The 17,906-nt window shown below is 44.2% G+C and overlaps 1 protein-coding gene across 2 annotated transcripts; it reads right to left on the bottom strand.

Annotated features, from left to right (window-relative positions):
• Positions 1-2,536: 2,536 nt before the first annotated feature.
• On the bottom strand, positions 2,537-17,673 carry LOC112851183 (uncharacterized). Of its 2 annotated transcripts, XM_025914728.2 has the most exons (5): positions 16,930-17,066; positions 11,428-11,635; positions 9,384-9,510; positions 8,792-8,884; positions 2,537-5,351 (listed from the first exon to the last, which is right to left on the bottom strand). In XM_025914728.2, exons 2-5 carry the CDS (start codon positions 11,440-11,442, stop codon positions 3,391-3,393), a joined length of 2,196 nt encoding a protein of 731 aa, XP_025770513.2. In that variant the 5' UTR covers positions 11,443-11,635; positions 16,930-17,066; the 3' UTR covers positions 2,537-3,390. The 2 variants fall into 2 exon arrangements, with proteins under 2 accessions (XP_025770513.2, XP_086544485.1); XM_086688359.1 differs by lacking the exon at positions 11,428-11,635 and having other exon boundaries at positions 16,883-17,673.
• Positions 17,674-17,906: the final 233 nt, after the last annotated feature.

Genomic DNA, 17,906 nt, shown 5'->3' with positions numbered 1-17,906 from the left:
CTTCCCCCATCCAGAAGGTTGAGCCTCATGGGGCACCTGGGTGGCTCAGTCCGCTGAGCATCGCTCAGGTCATGACCTCATGGTTCCTGTGTTGGAGCCTAGCATCAGCTCGCAGCTATCAGCACAGAGCCCGCTTGGGATCCCCTGTCTCCCCCTTTCTCTGCCTCTCTCCCACTTGCACTCTCTCTCTCTCTCTCAAAAATGAACATTAAGACACACACACACACACACACACACACACACACACACAGGCCTGGGGTTATGAGTCTCAAAACTTCTAGACTCCTAGGCTCTCAAATCCTGCACTCCCCAAAACAACATTGACCTCAGATTCGATGTCAAGGTTACCGCAGGAGCTCTCCTCGCGCGTGGACGCACCTGCCCCTTCGGAGCCCCAGGTGAAATCGCTGAGGTCGCCGAGGCGCGGTGTTCGTGGGTCCGCAGCTCGCCCCGCGAAGTTAACACACAAGCCCCGGGTCCCCACCGGCCGCCCTCGGCCGTCGGGCCCCAAAGACTTCGCCTGAGCGCGCGCCCGCCTTCCTCGGGGACTGAGGACGTCCCCAGGCGCATTCCCGCCTCCCGGGCCTGGCCCCTAGCTCGGGACCCACACCGGGGTCTGGGCGGCGAGGGGCGTGTGCGGCGGGCTCGGGGCTTCCGGAAGTGCGTCTCGGCTCGCTCGCTCCGGGCCTGAGGGCACTCGGGTGGGAGGTGACCTCGTTTCCTCACTGAGCGCTCCTAGCGCTTCTGACCCGAGCAGTCGTTTTGCTGCCGGCCCTCTGTCCGGCGGGAAGAATCGGAACCGTCATGGGGGTACCCGGGGCCTTCCCCTCCTCGAAAGAGACGGTCACAGGCCTCTTCAGAGGCGGGAACCTACCCGAAGCCCATGTGACGTGGGGGCGCATTCTGATCATCAGTTTGGGGAAAAGGGCAAGCTGAGCACTCAGGCAGGAGCACCTGGGGTGCAGCCAGTTTGCGTGAAGTCCGGCGTCCAAGTGCAGAGAAGACCCCACAGAGCTTCTGGCTGGATCTTGGGTTGACTTTTCCTGAGGTCTGTATTGGACAAACCTACAGTTTCGGCCTCCTCCCGTGCTTCGCCTTTACTCACACTGGCTGCCACGCGACCCTTGGGACACTTCCGGTCACGAAATGCGTGTGGGGATTTCCGCACACCCCTGCAATTCTCCAGGACACCAGCCGGGCCATGCAGTGTAACTCCATCCCGACACGAGCTACCTGGAGTGTCAGGTCCCACAGGTGAAGGGCTCGGCCCCACGAATGAACCCCCCTCCTCATTTCATACCCCAGGGACCAGTAGTAGGTCCCCAGGTTACCTACAACTTCGGACTTGCTTACAAGTGGGAGTTCCCCACAGCTCCTTCCTCCAGTTCCATTGATTTGCTAGAGCAGCTCACAGAACTCAGAGAAACACGGACACCAGTTAAAAGCTAGGTTAAAGCATATAGGCGAACGGCCCGATGAAGAGACACGTGGAATGAGACCTGGAAGGGTCCCAAGCACAAGCTTCCGTCCTGGTGGAGTTGTGTTATGTTGCCCTCCCCCAACCTGGCTGTGTTCACCTACCTGGAAGCTCACCCATCCTTGGGGATTTTATGGAGGCTTCTTCAGGACTGACCAATTATTGACTCAATTTCCCTCTCCCCTCCCTGGAGGATGGGTGTCGGGCAGAATGTTGCAAACTTTTTAATTATGGCTTGGTCCTCATCCAGAAGCCTTACAGGAGCCCACCCAGAGTCACCTCATTAGAATAAAAATTGCTCCTAACGCACTTATCACTTAGGAATTTACAAGGGTTTCAGGAGCGTGTGCTGGCAACCAGGGGCAGCTGGCCACAAGGGGCAGAGACCTATACATTTCCTATTATCTCATAAGGTCAAATAGCCAACTTCAAAAATTAAGTGCTAAATGAGTCTACTTTTCTAATTAATGTTCTGTAAATGACAAATTTATAGAATCTCTGATGCCAGGGTTTAGGGTCAGGGAAGTGTCACTATGAAGGGGTGGCATGGGGAGTTTGTGTCGACAACACATTCTGAATTTTTACTGTGGTGTTGGTTACAGAAACCTACATATGTGATAAAGTTTCTTAAAACTATATATAAAAACCAAAAATGAGTGCATGTGAAAACTGGTGAGATCCAAGTAAATCCTGTGGTTGAAAGTAGTATAATAATTTCACTTTCCTCTATTTGATATTGGACTACGGTTATGTAAGGTTTTACCTTTGGAAACAGCTGGCTGAACGGCATTTAGGAAATCTCAGAAATACTCGTTTTTGTGATTCTAAACTTACTTCAAAATTAAAACTCACATACGACGCCGAGGTAGCTCAGTCGGTTAAGCATCTGACGGTCATGACCTCACGGTTCGTGAGCTCAAACCCCGCATTGGGCTCTGCACTGATGGTACAGAGCCTGCTTGGGATTCTCTCTCTCTCTCCCTCTCTCTCTGCCCTCTCCCATCTCGGTCTCTATTTCAAAATAAATAAACTTAAACAAAATTAGAAGTTATACAAACGTTGCATTTACATTAATTTTATAAACCACTTGATGCTGCTTATAAACTTGGTTAAACACATCCAAATATATTGAGTTACACATATGAATATATCGTTTCATTCTGAAGTACTTCAAGTATTTGGTAATAACAAACTTGGAACAAAGAAATTCAAGGGTTAATTATATAATGAAACAGGCAGAGAACACTCATAGAACACTCCTGCATTGTACATATTAAAATTTAATACATGATAAGAGTAACTGCCACGATTTAAAATTGATAACATCAATGACAAGGCAGATATATGGCTGAAGGTATCCTGTTCTCAATGTCTGAGAGGTGTATTATCTGTTATGTTTAGACATATGACAGAACTCTCCTTCATCATTTCCCCAAGGCCTCTTTCCTTGAGTTGTCCGGTATTTTGCTAAAGTCCACCACATTGAACGTGTTCCTAAGTTATTTCTGTGTGGATTTCCTGGCAAATACGTTACTTCAAGACCGGACTATATTTATTACCATAGGAAAGTACTTCTCTAGTGTGAATTAACATCTATTGAGGTCTTAACTTCTGGGCAAAGGCTTTCCTAGTCGTTCATGATCTGTGATGATCACGTGATAGGTCTTCTTCCCACCGAAGGCTTTCCTAGTCTGTCACATTCATAGAATCTATCTTAGTCAACACTTTTTAGATGTATAATGTCCTAGGATATTTTCATCAAGGCTGGCTGCGTGAGCAGTTTTGTAAATTTTTTGTCAACGTAAAATGTGACATAACTGATCACTAAAGATAATACCATTCTTTGCATTCATTCTTCATTGCAAAATATTATCTTGAGGGCCTACAACTGGCAACAGGTTTTCCCAAAGTGACTATCTGTGAATTCTCTTGTGTTTAACAAGGATTGACAAGTGGGCAAAAGTTTTCCCACAATCACTGCATCCATAGGGCCTCTCTCCGGTATGTTTTCTTTGATGAACATTGAGCCCTGACTTGGTCGTGAAGGCTTTCCCACATTCCCTGCATTCATATGGTTTCTCTCCTGTGTGAATTCTCTGATGGGTAATGAGATCATTTTTGCGCAAGGAAAATTTTCCACATTCGGTACACGCAAAGGAGGTTTTTCCCGTGTGAAATCTCTGATGTTGTACGAGGCAGGTCTTCTTCCGGAAGGCTTTATCACATTCGTTGCATTTGTATGGCTTCTCTCCGGTATGGGTCTGCTGATGTATACCTAGAGTACTCTTCATGGTGAAGCCCTTTCCACACTCACTGCATACATACGGCTTTTCCCCGGTGTGAGTTCGCAGATGTGCAACGAGCATGCTTTTCCCGGTTAAGCCTTTGCCACACTCACTGCATATATAGGGTTTCTCTCCTGTATGAGTGCGCCTGTGCACATTGAGATGACTCTTCTCTGTGAAGCCTTTTCCACATTCACTGCATATGTAGGGCTTCTCTCCCGTGTGAGTTCGTTGATGTCCGACCAGCCGTATCTTTGCTGGAAAGCCTTTCCCACATTCACTGCATATGTAGGGTTTCTCTCCCGTATGAGTTCGCTGGTGTACAATCAAGCGGCTCTTCACGGTGAAGCCTTTCCCGCAATCACTGCATACATATGGTTTCTCTGCAGTATGAGTTCGCTGATGTACAATGAGATCACTCTTCATGGTGAAGCCTTTTCCACATACACTACACACATAGGGTTTCTCTCCTGTATGAGTTCGCTGATGTCTGATGAGCGGACTCTTCAAGGTGAAGCCTTTTCCACACTCACTGCATGTGTAGGGTTTCTCTCCTGTATGAGTTCGCTGATGTACGATGAGACAGTGCTTCATTGAAAAGCCTTTTCCACATTCACTGCACGTATACAATTTCTCTTCTGTATGAGTTTGCTGATGTGTGAGAAGACTGTTCTTCAGGGTGAAACCTTTCCCACATTCATCGCATATAAAAGGTTTCTCGCCAGTATGAGTTCGATGATGTGCAACAAGACGCCTCTTCTCAATGAAGCCTTTTCCACATTCATTGCATATATACGGTTTCTCTCCTGTATGAGTTTTCTGATGCGTAGTGAGACTAAACTTTGTAGAGAAGGCTCTCTCACATAGACTGCATTCATGGGGCTTCTCTCCTGTATGAGTTCGCTGATGATAAACGAGCCGACATTTCTTGATGAACGCCTTCCCGCATTCATTACATGTATAAGGCTTCTGTCCCATATGAGTTTTCTGGTGTATGTTGAATTGTGATTTCTTAGGAAATGTTTTGTCACATTCAGTGCATTCATAATGTTTCAGTCCTGTATGAATTCTCTGATGTTCAATTAGCCTGGATTTTCTGGAAAATGCTTTCCTACACATACCGCATCCATGAGGTTTCTCTCTAGTATGAACTCTCTGATGATCAGTGAGCTGAGACACCTTGACAAAGGCTTTCCCACATTCACTGCATACATGGGCTTTCTGCGTATTTTGAGTTCTCTGTTGTTTCATGACCTGGGAATCATTATTAATGGGTTTTACACCTACAGGAAATTTATTTACACTATAAAATTGTTCGTGGTTACCATAAAGAAGGGATTTCCCATCTTCATGAAACTCAGCAGAGTTCTCCAAATTACAGCTTATACTCTGGCTTTCCAAACTTGAATTTGATTTTAAAGGTTTTTCATGTAAATCAAACATATCATAATTTTGTTTCAACAGAAAATCACTTTCACTCTGGTTAAAAATGCTTGCAAATGTATTATGTTCACAGCATTGTTCCACACTCTTCTGAATGCTTCGATTTTGTAACTGACACTGCAGGGGATCATCAACTTTCCTGATTTCTAGGAGAGAAGAGAACAATGAATCACTCTGTCATCTCTCATAATCTTAGTTTGGAATAAAACTGTTTTAAAAAGGCCTTCATGTGAAGTAGTTATTTTAAGTGACAATCCTACAGGTGGTATAATAAGAAATACATTTGGTCTCTATCCACAGTTCTTGGTACAGAGCTTCTAAATGTCCTAACGGGAGTTTCTTTTGTTATTCATAACAAGCCCTTTCAATCACAACTGAGTTTATGCTAATGAGGCGATTTAGCATAGGGTTCCTACACAACCATGAAATGGGGCTGGTACCCAGAAAGACCAAGCGATTATAAGGTTGGAACTTTCAGCCCCACCCACCAAGAAAGGGAAAGGCAGGAGGGACTAGAGATTACAGCTGTACAGAAACTCTCGGGGCACCTGGGTGGCTCAGTCAGTTAAGCTCTTGACTCGACTTTGGCTCAAATCATGATCTCACGGTTTGTGATATTGAGCCCCATGTCAGGCTCTGTGCTGACAGCACGGAGCCTGCTTGGGATTCTCTCTTTCTCTCTCCCCCTCCCCTGCTCATTCTTTTTCTTTCAAAATAAATAAACATTTTTTTTTTTTTTTAAAAAAGCTCTATAGAAACTCTTAAATAAGATCTGATCAGCTTCTGGGTTGGTAAACACATCCGTGTGCCAGGAGGGTGGTGCACCCCAGTTCCATGGAGACAGAAGCTCCTGCATTCAGAAATCCTTCATACTTTGCCCTATGTACCTCTTCATCTGGCTGTTCATCTGTATCCTTTATAAATCCTTTATTAAGCTGGCAAACACAAGTGTTTCTCGGAGTTCTGTGAGCTACTCTAGCAAATTAATTGAACCCAAAGAGGGGGACATGGGAATCTACAATTTATAGCCAGATGGACAGAAGCATAGGTAACAATCTGGACTTGCAACTGACATCTGAAGTAGGGACAGACTTGTGGGACTGAACCTTCAGCTTATAGGATCTGACATTCTTTCCAGGTAGATAGTATCAGAATTGAGTTAAATCTGTAAAACATCCTGATTTTATTCTAGGTATAGACAACTGAAGCAAAGGATTAAAGAAGGCAATTGCAGTTTGTGAAACACAGTTAAAGAAGCAGTGGAGAAGTAAGAGGTAGAGGAAATCAAGATATATTTAAAGAAAAGATAAGGTTCACTGATGGGCTCAATGGGAGAAGTGGGAAGAGGTTAATGAAAGCGAGGACTCAAGGATCACTTCAGGAATTGTGTGGCTTGGCCTGCTGGACAAAATGTCTCTCACTAAAATAAGGAATATTACTGAAGTCCAGAATGAGGGGAAAATCTAGCATGCATTGTGAAACATGCATGCTAAATGTGAAGATGTGATCTTAAAATGTGAAATCACATCTTAAAATGTGAGATTTGTTTAAAAGTTGATTTATTTTGAGAGAGAGATGAGCACATGAGAGCAGGGAAGGGATAGAGAGAGGGAGAGACAGAATCCCAAGGAGGCTTTGTGTTACTGGAGGGCTCAAACTCATGAACCGTGAGATCATGACCTGAGCCAAGATCAAGAGCTGGATGCTTAACCGAGTGAGCCACACAGGCACCCCTAGATTGTTGAATTGTACACCTGAAACTAATATAACACTGTATGTTAATTATACTTGAATTAAAAAAAAAAATCAGACTCAAGTTCTTGAAAAATTAGTAGAAATTCCATTTGCTATCACTTTAAATTTATTTTTTATATTTATTTATTTATTTTAACATTTATTCATTTTTGAGAGAGAGACAGAGAGACAGAGAGACAGAGACAGTGAGTGGCGGAGGGGCAGAGAGAGAGGGAGGCACAGAATCCAAAGCAGGCTCCAGGCTCCGAACTGTCAGCACAGAGCCCGACGTGGGGCTCCAATTCACGAACTGTGAGATCATGACCTGAGCCGAAGTTGGACGCTCAATCTACAGAACCACCCAGGTGCCCCATTTTGCCATCACTTTACAAATTGAAAAGTAATAATACATGGGTACATCCAGTATCAGGGTGTGACTGAATTACAATATTAACAACAACAACAACAACAACAACAACAAAACAATAATAATGTCAGGGAGTGCTTCAGAGCCTGGAGCCTGCTTCGGATTCTGCATCTTTCTCTCTAACCCTCCCCTGCTCGTGCTCTGTCTCTCTCTCTCTCAAAAATAAATAATAAAAATTTTTAAAAAATCATGTGAAAACAAAAGCTTTAGGAAAATAAATGCAGTGATAACATCTAATAATTAAAGGAAAATCTGAATTAACAAAACCATGAAGGAAATCATTGGAAGCAGACATAACTTATGACCCAGTTTGGGCTGGCAATCATGTGGCATGTTAAAAAAGATATTTTCTTGTTAATTAAATAATCTTTGAGAGCTCAGCAAGCAGAGAACATTCAAGGTAATGCCAGGATGGGGACAATTTAAAATGTGTAGTTGTGTTGAACTCAAAGAGAACCTAAATTTTATTTTTTTTTTTAAGTTTATTTATTTTATTTTGAGAAAGACAGAGACAGCACAAGCAAGGGAGAGGCAGAGACAGAGGGAGACAGAGAATCCCAAGCAGGCTCCGTGCTGCTAGCACAGAACCCGATGCTCTGTGGGTTTGAGCCCACGAAGCCGTGAGATCGTGACCTGAGCCGAAACCAAGAGTTGGATGCTCAACCGACTGAGCCACCCGGGCACCTCAAGAACCTGCATTTTAAAAAAAGGATGAAGAGAAGAGGATTCCTGTGCTCACACACAGAATGGGAAGTTACAGCTGGCTGCCATGAAGAAGGGTAAAATATATAGGATGAAAGCATGCATTAGACAATATTGAGAGAGAAGTCAATTGACATCTTAAGAAAAGAGAAAGAGGTTGACTCCCGGGAATGGAGGAAACTTAAGACTGAGGAGAACTGAGAAGAAAACGAGAACAAAAGTATGGAGAACTTCAGGGGTTCCCGGGGTGGGGGTGGGGGCAAAGAACGAAATAAATGCACAGCAAAAGCCGGGTTACCATGGAGACCAAGTGTCAAAGGTATAGTCAGAAGTTATGGAAGGACATCATTATTTCCTGGTAAGCAGGCATAGTAGTGAGAAAAAAGTGGGGAAGTCAAAGTTGTTTTTTTCCAGAAAGGCCTGGAAAGTGGAATTTCACAGCAGGAGAGACACTGTCACAGTGGATGAAGGTTAGAAAGTCCAAGGAAGAAGATGACTATGCAAAACAAACAAAAACAAGAAGTATATAAAGCAAACAGGGAACAGGGATCAGATCTCAAAAGAAAAAAAGGGATATATTTTCCTCGAAATTTCAACAAAGAAGAAGAGTTCCCATAGGGGAAAACAGATGTGGGGAGGGGCTGTCACAGCTGTGACGCCTTCTCTGTCTGACCAGGGTACTGCTTCTGCAGCCACCCCCCACCCTGCCAACTTCTCACTCACCTGGGCAGATTCGACTGTCGATCTCATCTTCTGTTGTCCAAAGTTCTCCTCCTTCCAACTTGGAGAGTGCATCTGGTTTGCTGGTGAGATACCCTGTTCGTGAGAAATGATAGAGGACTCAGTGGTTGGGGCACCGGGGTGGCTGAGTTGGTTCAGCGTCCGACTGTGGCTCGGGTCACGATCTCGTGGTTCGCGGGGTCAAGCTCCATGTTGGGCTCTGCGCCGGCAGTGCAGAGCCTGCTTGGGACTCTCTCTCTCTCTCCCTTCTCTCTGCCCCTCCCTGACTCACACTTTCTCTCTCTCTCAAAATAAATAAATAACCTTAAAAAAAAAAAAAAAGAAGAAGAAGACGACTCAGTGGCCTGGGGTATATCAGGAGGGCATAATGTTACATTTCAGGGGATAAACAATGTTTCACATCTGTAAACATCAAGGCTTTTCTCTCAAGAGAGGGGACATTATATCCTCTTGTCTGAGAGAAGAAAAGGATGCGAGAATCTATCATGTCAGAGTACTAAAGAGTTAAGTAGCTGAGAAAGAAAAAAACCACTGGCAGAGCACCCTGTGAGAGACACAGAGGAGTCGTCCTCACCCACGGACACCAAGTTCCTGTAGTTCTCCAGCATCACATCCCGGTACAGGTCCTTCTGGGCGGGGGCCAGGAGCCGCCACTCCTCCCGGGAGAAGCCCACGGCCACATCCTCAAATGTCAGGGATTCCTGTTATAACACAGTTACATTTAATAAAATGATATTCTTTCAGTGATACGTAAAAAATGGATAAGGGAAACTATTCTGTTCATTTCTCCATAAAGGAAATTGGTGGTTTTTGTTCTTTAATACATGGTGATAGAATAAGAAATCTTGTAAAATATTATGTTACTGTGCAGTCTTCTCTTCATCAAACAAAGTTGAAAATCAGAGAAAGTTTCTGTAACATGTACCATTAAATCCTTTTGCTGGTGTAAGAACATCTGTATAAATTTGAGCATCTATTTGCCAATACAGAACTACGTAGATGAATAACACACACTAAGTTCACCACGAGCATCTGAACCAATACCAAAATCAGTGATGAAGACTGCAGATATGCTAGAATCACCAGAAAACCCATACTAATTTCAGTGGTTAATATACTAAACAAAATAAAGGAGCCGTATAATACATGTATAAAGCAAAGAGATTAATGATCAAGCAAATTTATAAAAAAAACTACAAATATACTTATAGACACACAGATGTACATAGCAAATATATATGTATGTGTGCATATCATTAGGCAGAGTTAACACTACAATAGAAACAATGAATAAACAGCTGCAGGAACCATGTTTTTACATTTATGAGAAGTAAGGGCAGTTAAGACCTTTACTCACCACAACAGATCTATGAGGAACGATCAAAGACCTATGTGAACTTCAAACCTATGTGTCATGAAACATTAACATTCCCTCAAGGAACTAGTCTGTTTTCTCCTCACAGTCGATGCCTGTGATACTGTGATATAATAAGAGGTATATATTTGGTATTCATCTCCAGTTCCTAGCACAAAGCTACTAAAGCCTTTAGAAGGGCTTGCGGTGGGAGGGGCACCTTGTGTTATTTGTAACAAGCCCCTTTCAACCATACCCGAATTTATATTAACGAGGTAACTCTGGTGGGCCCCTAGATACCCTAAGGATGTGGCTGGTTGCTATGAGAACCAAGCTATTGATTAGAGGGCTAGAAGTATCAGCCCTACCCCAGGGTAGGGAGGGGAGAGGAACTGGAGATTGAGATAATCACTAAATGGCCAGTGATTTCATCAATCGCCTCTACATAATAACTTCCATAAAAAACACTAAACTACAGGGCTGGGGTGCTTCCATGTTGGTTAACACATCAAGGTGCTGGGAGGGTGGCTTGCTTGGAGATGGCATGGAAGGTCCTCGCCCCTTCTCCCATACCTTGCCCTATGCTTCTCTTCCATTTGGTTGTTCCCATCTTGTAGCCTTTATAATAAACTGGTAAATGTGAAGTAAAGTGTTTTCCTGAGTTACGTGAGCCACAGGAGTGAATTCTCGAACCCAAGGAAGGGATTGTGGGAACTGCCCATTTGTAGCCAAGTCAGAAGTATGGGTACCCTGGGCACCTAATGCTTGGCATCTGTAATGAGGTCAGTCTTGTGGGACTGAGCCCTATAAACTTGTGGAGTACGATAGTAACTCCAGGTAGTTAGTGTCAAGATTGAATCAAATTGTACACAGTGGTGTCTAGAGAGTTGAGGAACTGGTCGTTGGTATGAAAAAATTCACATGTTTGGTATCAGAAGTGTTGGCAGTAGAAACAGATCACAGTAACTAATGCCTACCATGTAACTTACCAAGATTCTCTTATGATGGTTGTCAGAGATATGTGCAACATTGACAGGTATCGTGACCTACAGGGTCTTGCACAATCACATATATTCCAACAAGAGCCACAAAATATGAATCCTATGAAAAATATGTTCCTGATCCTACTTGGCCCAGATTTCTCCAGATCCTGCTATTCTCAATTCAAACTTTTTTGTTTAATTGCACTGATTTTTTTTTTCTACAGGCCTCTACAAATCCATTGGGGGAGGGGGGGGAAAGAATAAAAGAAACCAAAAGTCACCTGGGCCTGGATCATCTTCTTCTGATTTTGGGAAATGGCTGCTAACTGGGATGCTCTGTCTTTAGCTCTTCTGGATCAGCTCTAAATTTCTGTTCAAAAATCTCAGTCTCCAGTCAAAGGTTTCCCCAGAAATGCTGATGCCTAAGTCTTGGAATCTTCTCCTTTTTCCCTGGATTCCTCTTGTCCTTGGGGAGCCAGCACCTACAGGCTGAAAAGCAAATTACTCTGAGCGGCACAATCTCTTTAGGCCCAAATATTGTCACTGTCGCTATGCATTCACCTTAAACCAAGGCCCCCAAAGATCTGTCTTTTTGAAAAGAGAGGGAAAAAAACCACAAGATGAAGGGGCGGACCTACGCTGGCCGACCACGCCTCCTCCCCTTGAGTAACAGGACTCCGACCCTTCCCTAGCCAATCGGCCAAGGCCACAACCCTTCCCCAGCCAATCGGCTGAGGCCACAGCCATTACCTCACCAACTGCCCCTAGACCCCAATAAAACCTTTGTGCTTTTGAAACTGGCTCTCTCTCCCGGGTATCTCACCACTGTGTTGGTGCAGGTAGGGGATTGAGCTCCAGCTAGCTCGAATAAAGGCTCTTTTGCTTTTGCATCGGACTCGGCTCCCTGGTGGTCTTTGGGGATCACGAACTCTGGGCATAACAAAGAGACTCTTCATGATAGAGAAGAAACTGAGGAGTGATGGAGGGAGGTGGGTGGGGGATGGGCTAGATGGGTGCTGGGTGCTAAGGAGGGCACTTGGGATGAGCACTGGGTGTTGTATGTTTAACCAACTGAGCCACACAGGCGCCCCCCACTGGCTGTGGTATGCAAGTGATGAATCACTGAATTCTACTTGAAACCAATATTGCAGTGTGTTAACTAAAATTTAAAAATTAAAAAAAAAATCGGTCTTTTTATTAAGTGCTCTGGGCCAAGTGGCAGGGGCCTCCTCAGACACATCATTTTTAGGAAAGAGGACACACAGACAGTAAGAGATACACATTTTTCTCTTAAATCATGCATGTCCATCTACCTCTGCAAAAGTCTTTTTACATCCTAGGGGACATACACTTTGATTTTGAGAACATCATGCTAATAAGCAAATAATAACACATTGTCTTCATAATTTCTCATTGCATTCCAGTTCTTCATACTCTGTAGAGTATTAGAAGTATAAACCTGTATAGGATAGTTGGCAAAAACATTCTTTAGAAATAGAACTGAATTTTCAGGCGAAAGCACACAGTATTCTTCATCAGAAGACCTGTGTTACAGCAAATAAGAAGGTTCTTCAAGCAAAAGGAAAGGATCTTCCAATGTAAGCAGAGGAGCAAGGAGTCAAGAGAAATAAAACTGGTAAATAAGAGTTGAAGTCTAAATCAGTACCAACTGGAAATATAACAATGATCACCTCTCAGAAGGTTTTAAAAACATGAAGAGTTAAGATATTCCGTGACAGGGGCACCTGGGTGGCTCAGTCAGTTAAGTGTCAGACTTTGGTTAAGGTCATGATCTCGAGTTTCATGGGTTCGGGCCTCACATCAGGTTCTGTGCTGACAGCTCAGAGCCTGGAGTGCTTAGGATTCTGTGTCTCCCTCTCTCTCTGTATGCCCCTCCCCCGTTCACACTCTGTATCTCTCTCTCTCTCTCTCTCTCTCTCTCTTTCAAAAATAAACATTAAAAAATATTAATAATAAAATAAAATAAATAAAGTAAAAAATAAAGTATTCCATGGCAGCATATAACATAGAAGTGGTGAGTGAAAAACTGTTCTAAAATCTCTGTATAGACAGAGAAGAATATAAAAGTACTAATTACCATAATACTTCGACAGACAAACTGTATGTTATTTTGCAATCTCTAGTGTGAATAAAACTAATATATATATTTTTAAGCATACATAACTATATGTTAAAAGAGAAAAAAATATAATGCACATGGCTTCTGTAGCAACTACTCAACTATACCACTATAGCTCAAAAGCAGTCATATTAAAAAAAAAAAAAAATAGGTGTGGCTGAGTTCCCATAAGACTTTATTAACAAAAACAGGCACTGGCCCAGATTCAGTTCATGGGCTCTACCTGCCCAACTCCAAATGAGAACACAAAAGCCACATAATCATCTAAATCAAGGGTCAGTAACACAGGGCCTAGACCACCTGTTTTTGTAAATAGTTTTATGGGAATACAGTCAGCTCCACTTGTTGACCATTCTCTCAGGCTTTCACACTCTATCTACAAAGGTAGAGTTGAGAATTTACATCTGAAAACATTACCCAGTACAACACACTTTGAAAAAATAATCAAAGATGACTTTTGAATATAGAAAAAGGCAAATCATCAGTATTCACCTAACACGTCTGTGTACATCTTTAGTCAGGTGGCTGGCTACAACATTTAAATAGAAAAATTCTAGGGGCGCCTAGGTGGCTCAGTTGGGTAAGCGACTGACCCTCGATCTCAGCTCAGGTCACGATCTGGAGGTTGGTGAGTTCAAGCCTGGAGTAGGGCTCTGTGCTGACAGTGCAGAGCCTGCTTGGAATTCTCTTGCCTACTCTTTCTGCCCCTACCCCACTTGCTTGCTCTCCTCTCTCAAAATAAATAAGTAAACTTAAAAAAAAAATTTTTTTTTAATTCTAGGGGCGCCTCAGTGGCTCAGTCGGTTGGGCGTCTTGACTCTTGATTTCATCCCACGTCATGATCCCAGCGTCTTAGGATCACGCCCTGTGTCAGGCTCTATGCTGAGCATGGAGCCTGTTTAGGATTCTCTCTCTCAATGTCTCTCTCTCTCTCTCTCTCTCTTTCCCCCTCTGCCCTGTTCCCCCACTCACACTCTCTCTAAAAATTAAAAAAAAAAAAAAAAAAAATCTAGACCATTTTAAAGCATACACAGGTCAAGGTCAGTATTAAAGAGCAGGACATTTCATGGGGATAATTTAACATTTTTAAAATTTATTTAGTTACCTATTTATTTATTTATTCTTAGAGAGAAAGCCCGAGCAGAGAAGAGGGGAAAAGGGAGAGAGAGAATCTAAAGCAGGCTCCACACGCAGCACAAGCCTGACTCGGGCTTAACACAGAGTCAGATTCGGCTGCTCAACCGACTTAGCCACGCAACCACACCTAACATTCACTTAAAACAGGCAATAGAAGTATCACCAGTAACCGACAAATCCACTTCTAAGAACTTCTGAAAAGAAATACTGACAACAGTGTAATATTTGAGAGGTCATTTTTAGTTCCTCATATTTTTTCATAAGAGCACTTATGTTTTAAGTCAGAAAATTATTGGCATTCTACATTTAAATTGCTGTTGCTAGATCATTAATGTAAGTTCACAAGTTTACTTTAAAAAAGAGACAGAGAAGTAAGGAAGGAGGTAGGGAGAGAGAAAATGAGTTACAAATTTTACACAGCACAAAACCATAAATATGGGGAAATTATCAGCCTTTTTACTCAAATACACTAGGCTCCTGCCATCACAGACCACAATTTTAGGTATTTTACTATACTTATCTTCAAAACAACCCTGAGGGAGAGAGTTTAACTTCTCTTTTTGCCAAGTGGGAAAGAGACACAGGTCACACCCGTCACACAATGGAATTGAAAAATCAGATTAATTTCGTTCCAAAATTCACTTTCATTCCACTACACAACAGGCCAAGACTATTTGTAAATAAAATCTCTGTTCGTTAAGTAAACAAAGGAAACAAGTGAAAAGCTATTGGAACGCTATTAATCATGTAATTGCAGAGGCATTTAGAGTACTGGCAGTGATCTGCAACTGTCTTTAAAATGCACCAAAACCGGGGCACCTGGGTGGCTCAGTCGGCTAAGCGTCCGACTTGGGCTCAGGTCATGATCTCACGGTCTGTGAGTTTGAGCCCCGACTCGGGCTCTGTGCTGACAGCTCGGAGCCTGGAGCCTGCTTCCGATTCTGTGTCTCCCTCTCTCGCTGCCCCTCCCCCACTAGTGCTCTGTCTCTCTCTCAAAAATAGATAAACATTAAAAATAAATAAATAAAATGCACCAAAACCAACTAGAAGACTGATTCATGAAAAGAAGATGCATAGAGGGCTCAGGTAACTAACTAGTAGAGCTAGTCTAGTCCGAAGTTAATGGTAAAATCTAGGTGGTAGGTATATGAATGGTTACTTTAAAATTCTTTCAGTGTGTCTGTATGTGTGAAAATTTTCTACACTAAAATGTTGGGTGGAGAGAAAGATACTGTAATAAGAATTTAGTAGGGTGGCCAAGTAGCAAATAAATATTTACAGTTAATTGATCTTTTGCATTACAGAAAATGATAAGGAAAAGGGAGTCAGAAAGTAATAACACGCTTACAACTGCAATAAAAATAAACAGTTTATATTGGAAACGAAAGGCTGGGGAACAAATCCAAGGGTATAAATGCATAATCATAAACTGTCCCCCGAATGATACCTAAACATCTCAAACATTTCATCTCTATATAGATTATACATAAGCAAATGCTTAATACGAATCCACTCACAATATCACCGGTTCACACATTAAAAATAATTTGTAAGTGTTTATTATATGAAATAAGGCCAAGGAGAAAATCATAGTACCAGTTACACAACTTATCTGAATTATAAATATTAAGCACATAATCTAAAAGCCCCAAATTGAAATCTACTAAAATTTTGACAAGGATTATCCCTTGTGAACGGAACGTACAGTGTGATAAGAGATTTTACTTGTGTTGTGAACGGAACGTACAGTGTGATAAGAGATTTTACTTGTGTCAGAATCTGAAAAGAAATATCCTAGAGGAATGTGCAAGGAATCTCGGAGGACAAAAGAGAAAAGGCGGCAACTTCAACATAAAACTGCTATTAGATAGGCTGGCTCATTCATCTCCGCAAAAACTTTCATTCCTGAGAGTCCGAGGGTACGAAGTGGCGCCGGCTGCCAAAAAACCAGAGCTGAAAAAAAGACCCGGGGCTAAAGGGCAGAAGCGGGGACGCACACCCGCTGTCGTCGGCGGCAGCCCAGGCCCGAGCTCCGCACGCCGCGGCCAAGCCCCCCGCATCCAGGCGCAGCCCACGCTCCCACCCGTACCCCCGACGCACCCGGCGGCCCCCGCGTGAGCTCCACGGACCCCGACCCGTGAGCCCCGAAACAGCTTGTCTTTGAGCCCCGAACAAAACCCGCTCCACTTGCAGCTGACCGCCACCACCCTCCCGCTCGCAATCTCTGAGCCCCAGCGAGTAAACGGCCCCCAAATGTGCCCTCTGCACCCGGTCGCTGTTCCCGAGAAATCTTTACCCAAGAACTACGAGAGCACCTCCTGACCGAGACCACGGGCACCGCAAGCGCACACCCTAACACGGAAGAACACCCACCCACGGTCTCCTCCCGCAAGAATTCCACCCACACCACCCCAGGCGGACGCCGACGAACCGTCCCCGGCCACAGTCCGCGAACGCACCTGATTCTCGCCACACACCACTGCGACCGACCGGCACCTGAACTTACTTCGCTGAACTTCGTCCGCGTCCGTCAGCACCGCGGGGCTGCGGCCAACAAGGGTCTGAAGCATTTCTAGAGAAAAGACAACTGGACCCCGGCTTTGCCGCTGCGGCAACATGGCCGCACCCGGGCCGTGCCCCGTGGGGGCAGCCATCTTGGATCTCGGCCCTACGGGGCGCCAAGAGCCCGAGTCCGCGCCCGCCGGCAGGGGCGGCTGGGAAAGTGAAAGGGCCAGTCAGTCTGGGCAGAAACGCACACGTAGGAGGAGCATAGCTGGAGCTTACGCCAGGCAAAAACCGGTGCGGGGAAAATCCCTTTCAGCGAGCGGACTGGAAAATTAAAATTAGGACACGGCTCGGTTGGCGTGATCCTGTTAACAGGAAGTGGAGGTATTTGTACAGCACAGAACTCACAGAAGCCTCCTCGGGGGAGTTTCCAGCAGAAATGGGTTTGAAGCGACTTTTGGACGGAGAACAACGTTCGCAGAAGCTCTGAGGGCACAGGGATGACGGTCACTGATTAGGAAAGAAAACCGCTGGAACGCGCCAGTTAGGCGTGGGCAAGAGTAATGGGGTGGGAAGGCCACTAAGGCCAGCGAAAGTGAGAGAAGATCAGTGCCCAGGGAAGGGCGGAGCCTAGGCTGCACACAGAGCTTTTCCTGGGTCCAGAGAGGAAGGCAGGGCTCTGAGGACCAGTGGCCAGGAACAGGCAACTGTGACAGCTTCCACAAGAATAAAAGTTGTGTAAAAAAAAAATGTTATACCACACGTGTCAATTGCGAAAAGCATCAACAGTCACAGCAATATAAATCCTAAATTTGGATCCAACTGAACCTGTCATATATATTGGAAGAATGGAGGCAAAGGACAGGAAAGGCCTGAGTGTGTGTGTAGTGTGTGTGTGTAAGAGAAACCGCCAAACTTTTCCAGAGTCAGTGTGCCAGTTTCCATTCCTATGATCAATACGAGATCCACTCTTCCACA

Source organism: Puma concolor, chromosome E2 (genome assembly GCF_028749965.1).
Source record: "Puma concolor isolate L17-30 chromosome E2, mPumCon1.1.hap2, whole genome shotgun sequence".
Classification (NCBI taxonomy): Eukaryota; Metazoa; Chordata; class Mammalia; order Carnivora; family Felidae; genus Puma; species Puma concolor.
Note: the sequence above shows the minus strand (reverse complement) of the source record. Positions and strands in the feature narration are given on the sequence as shown.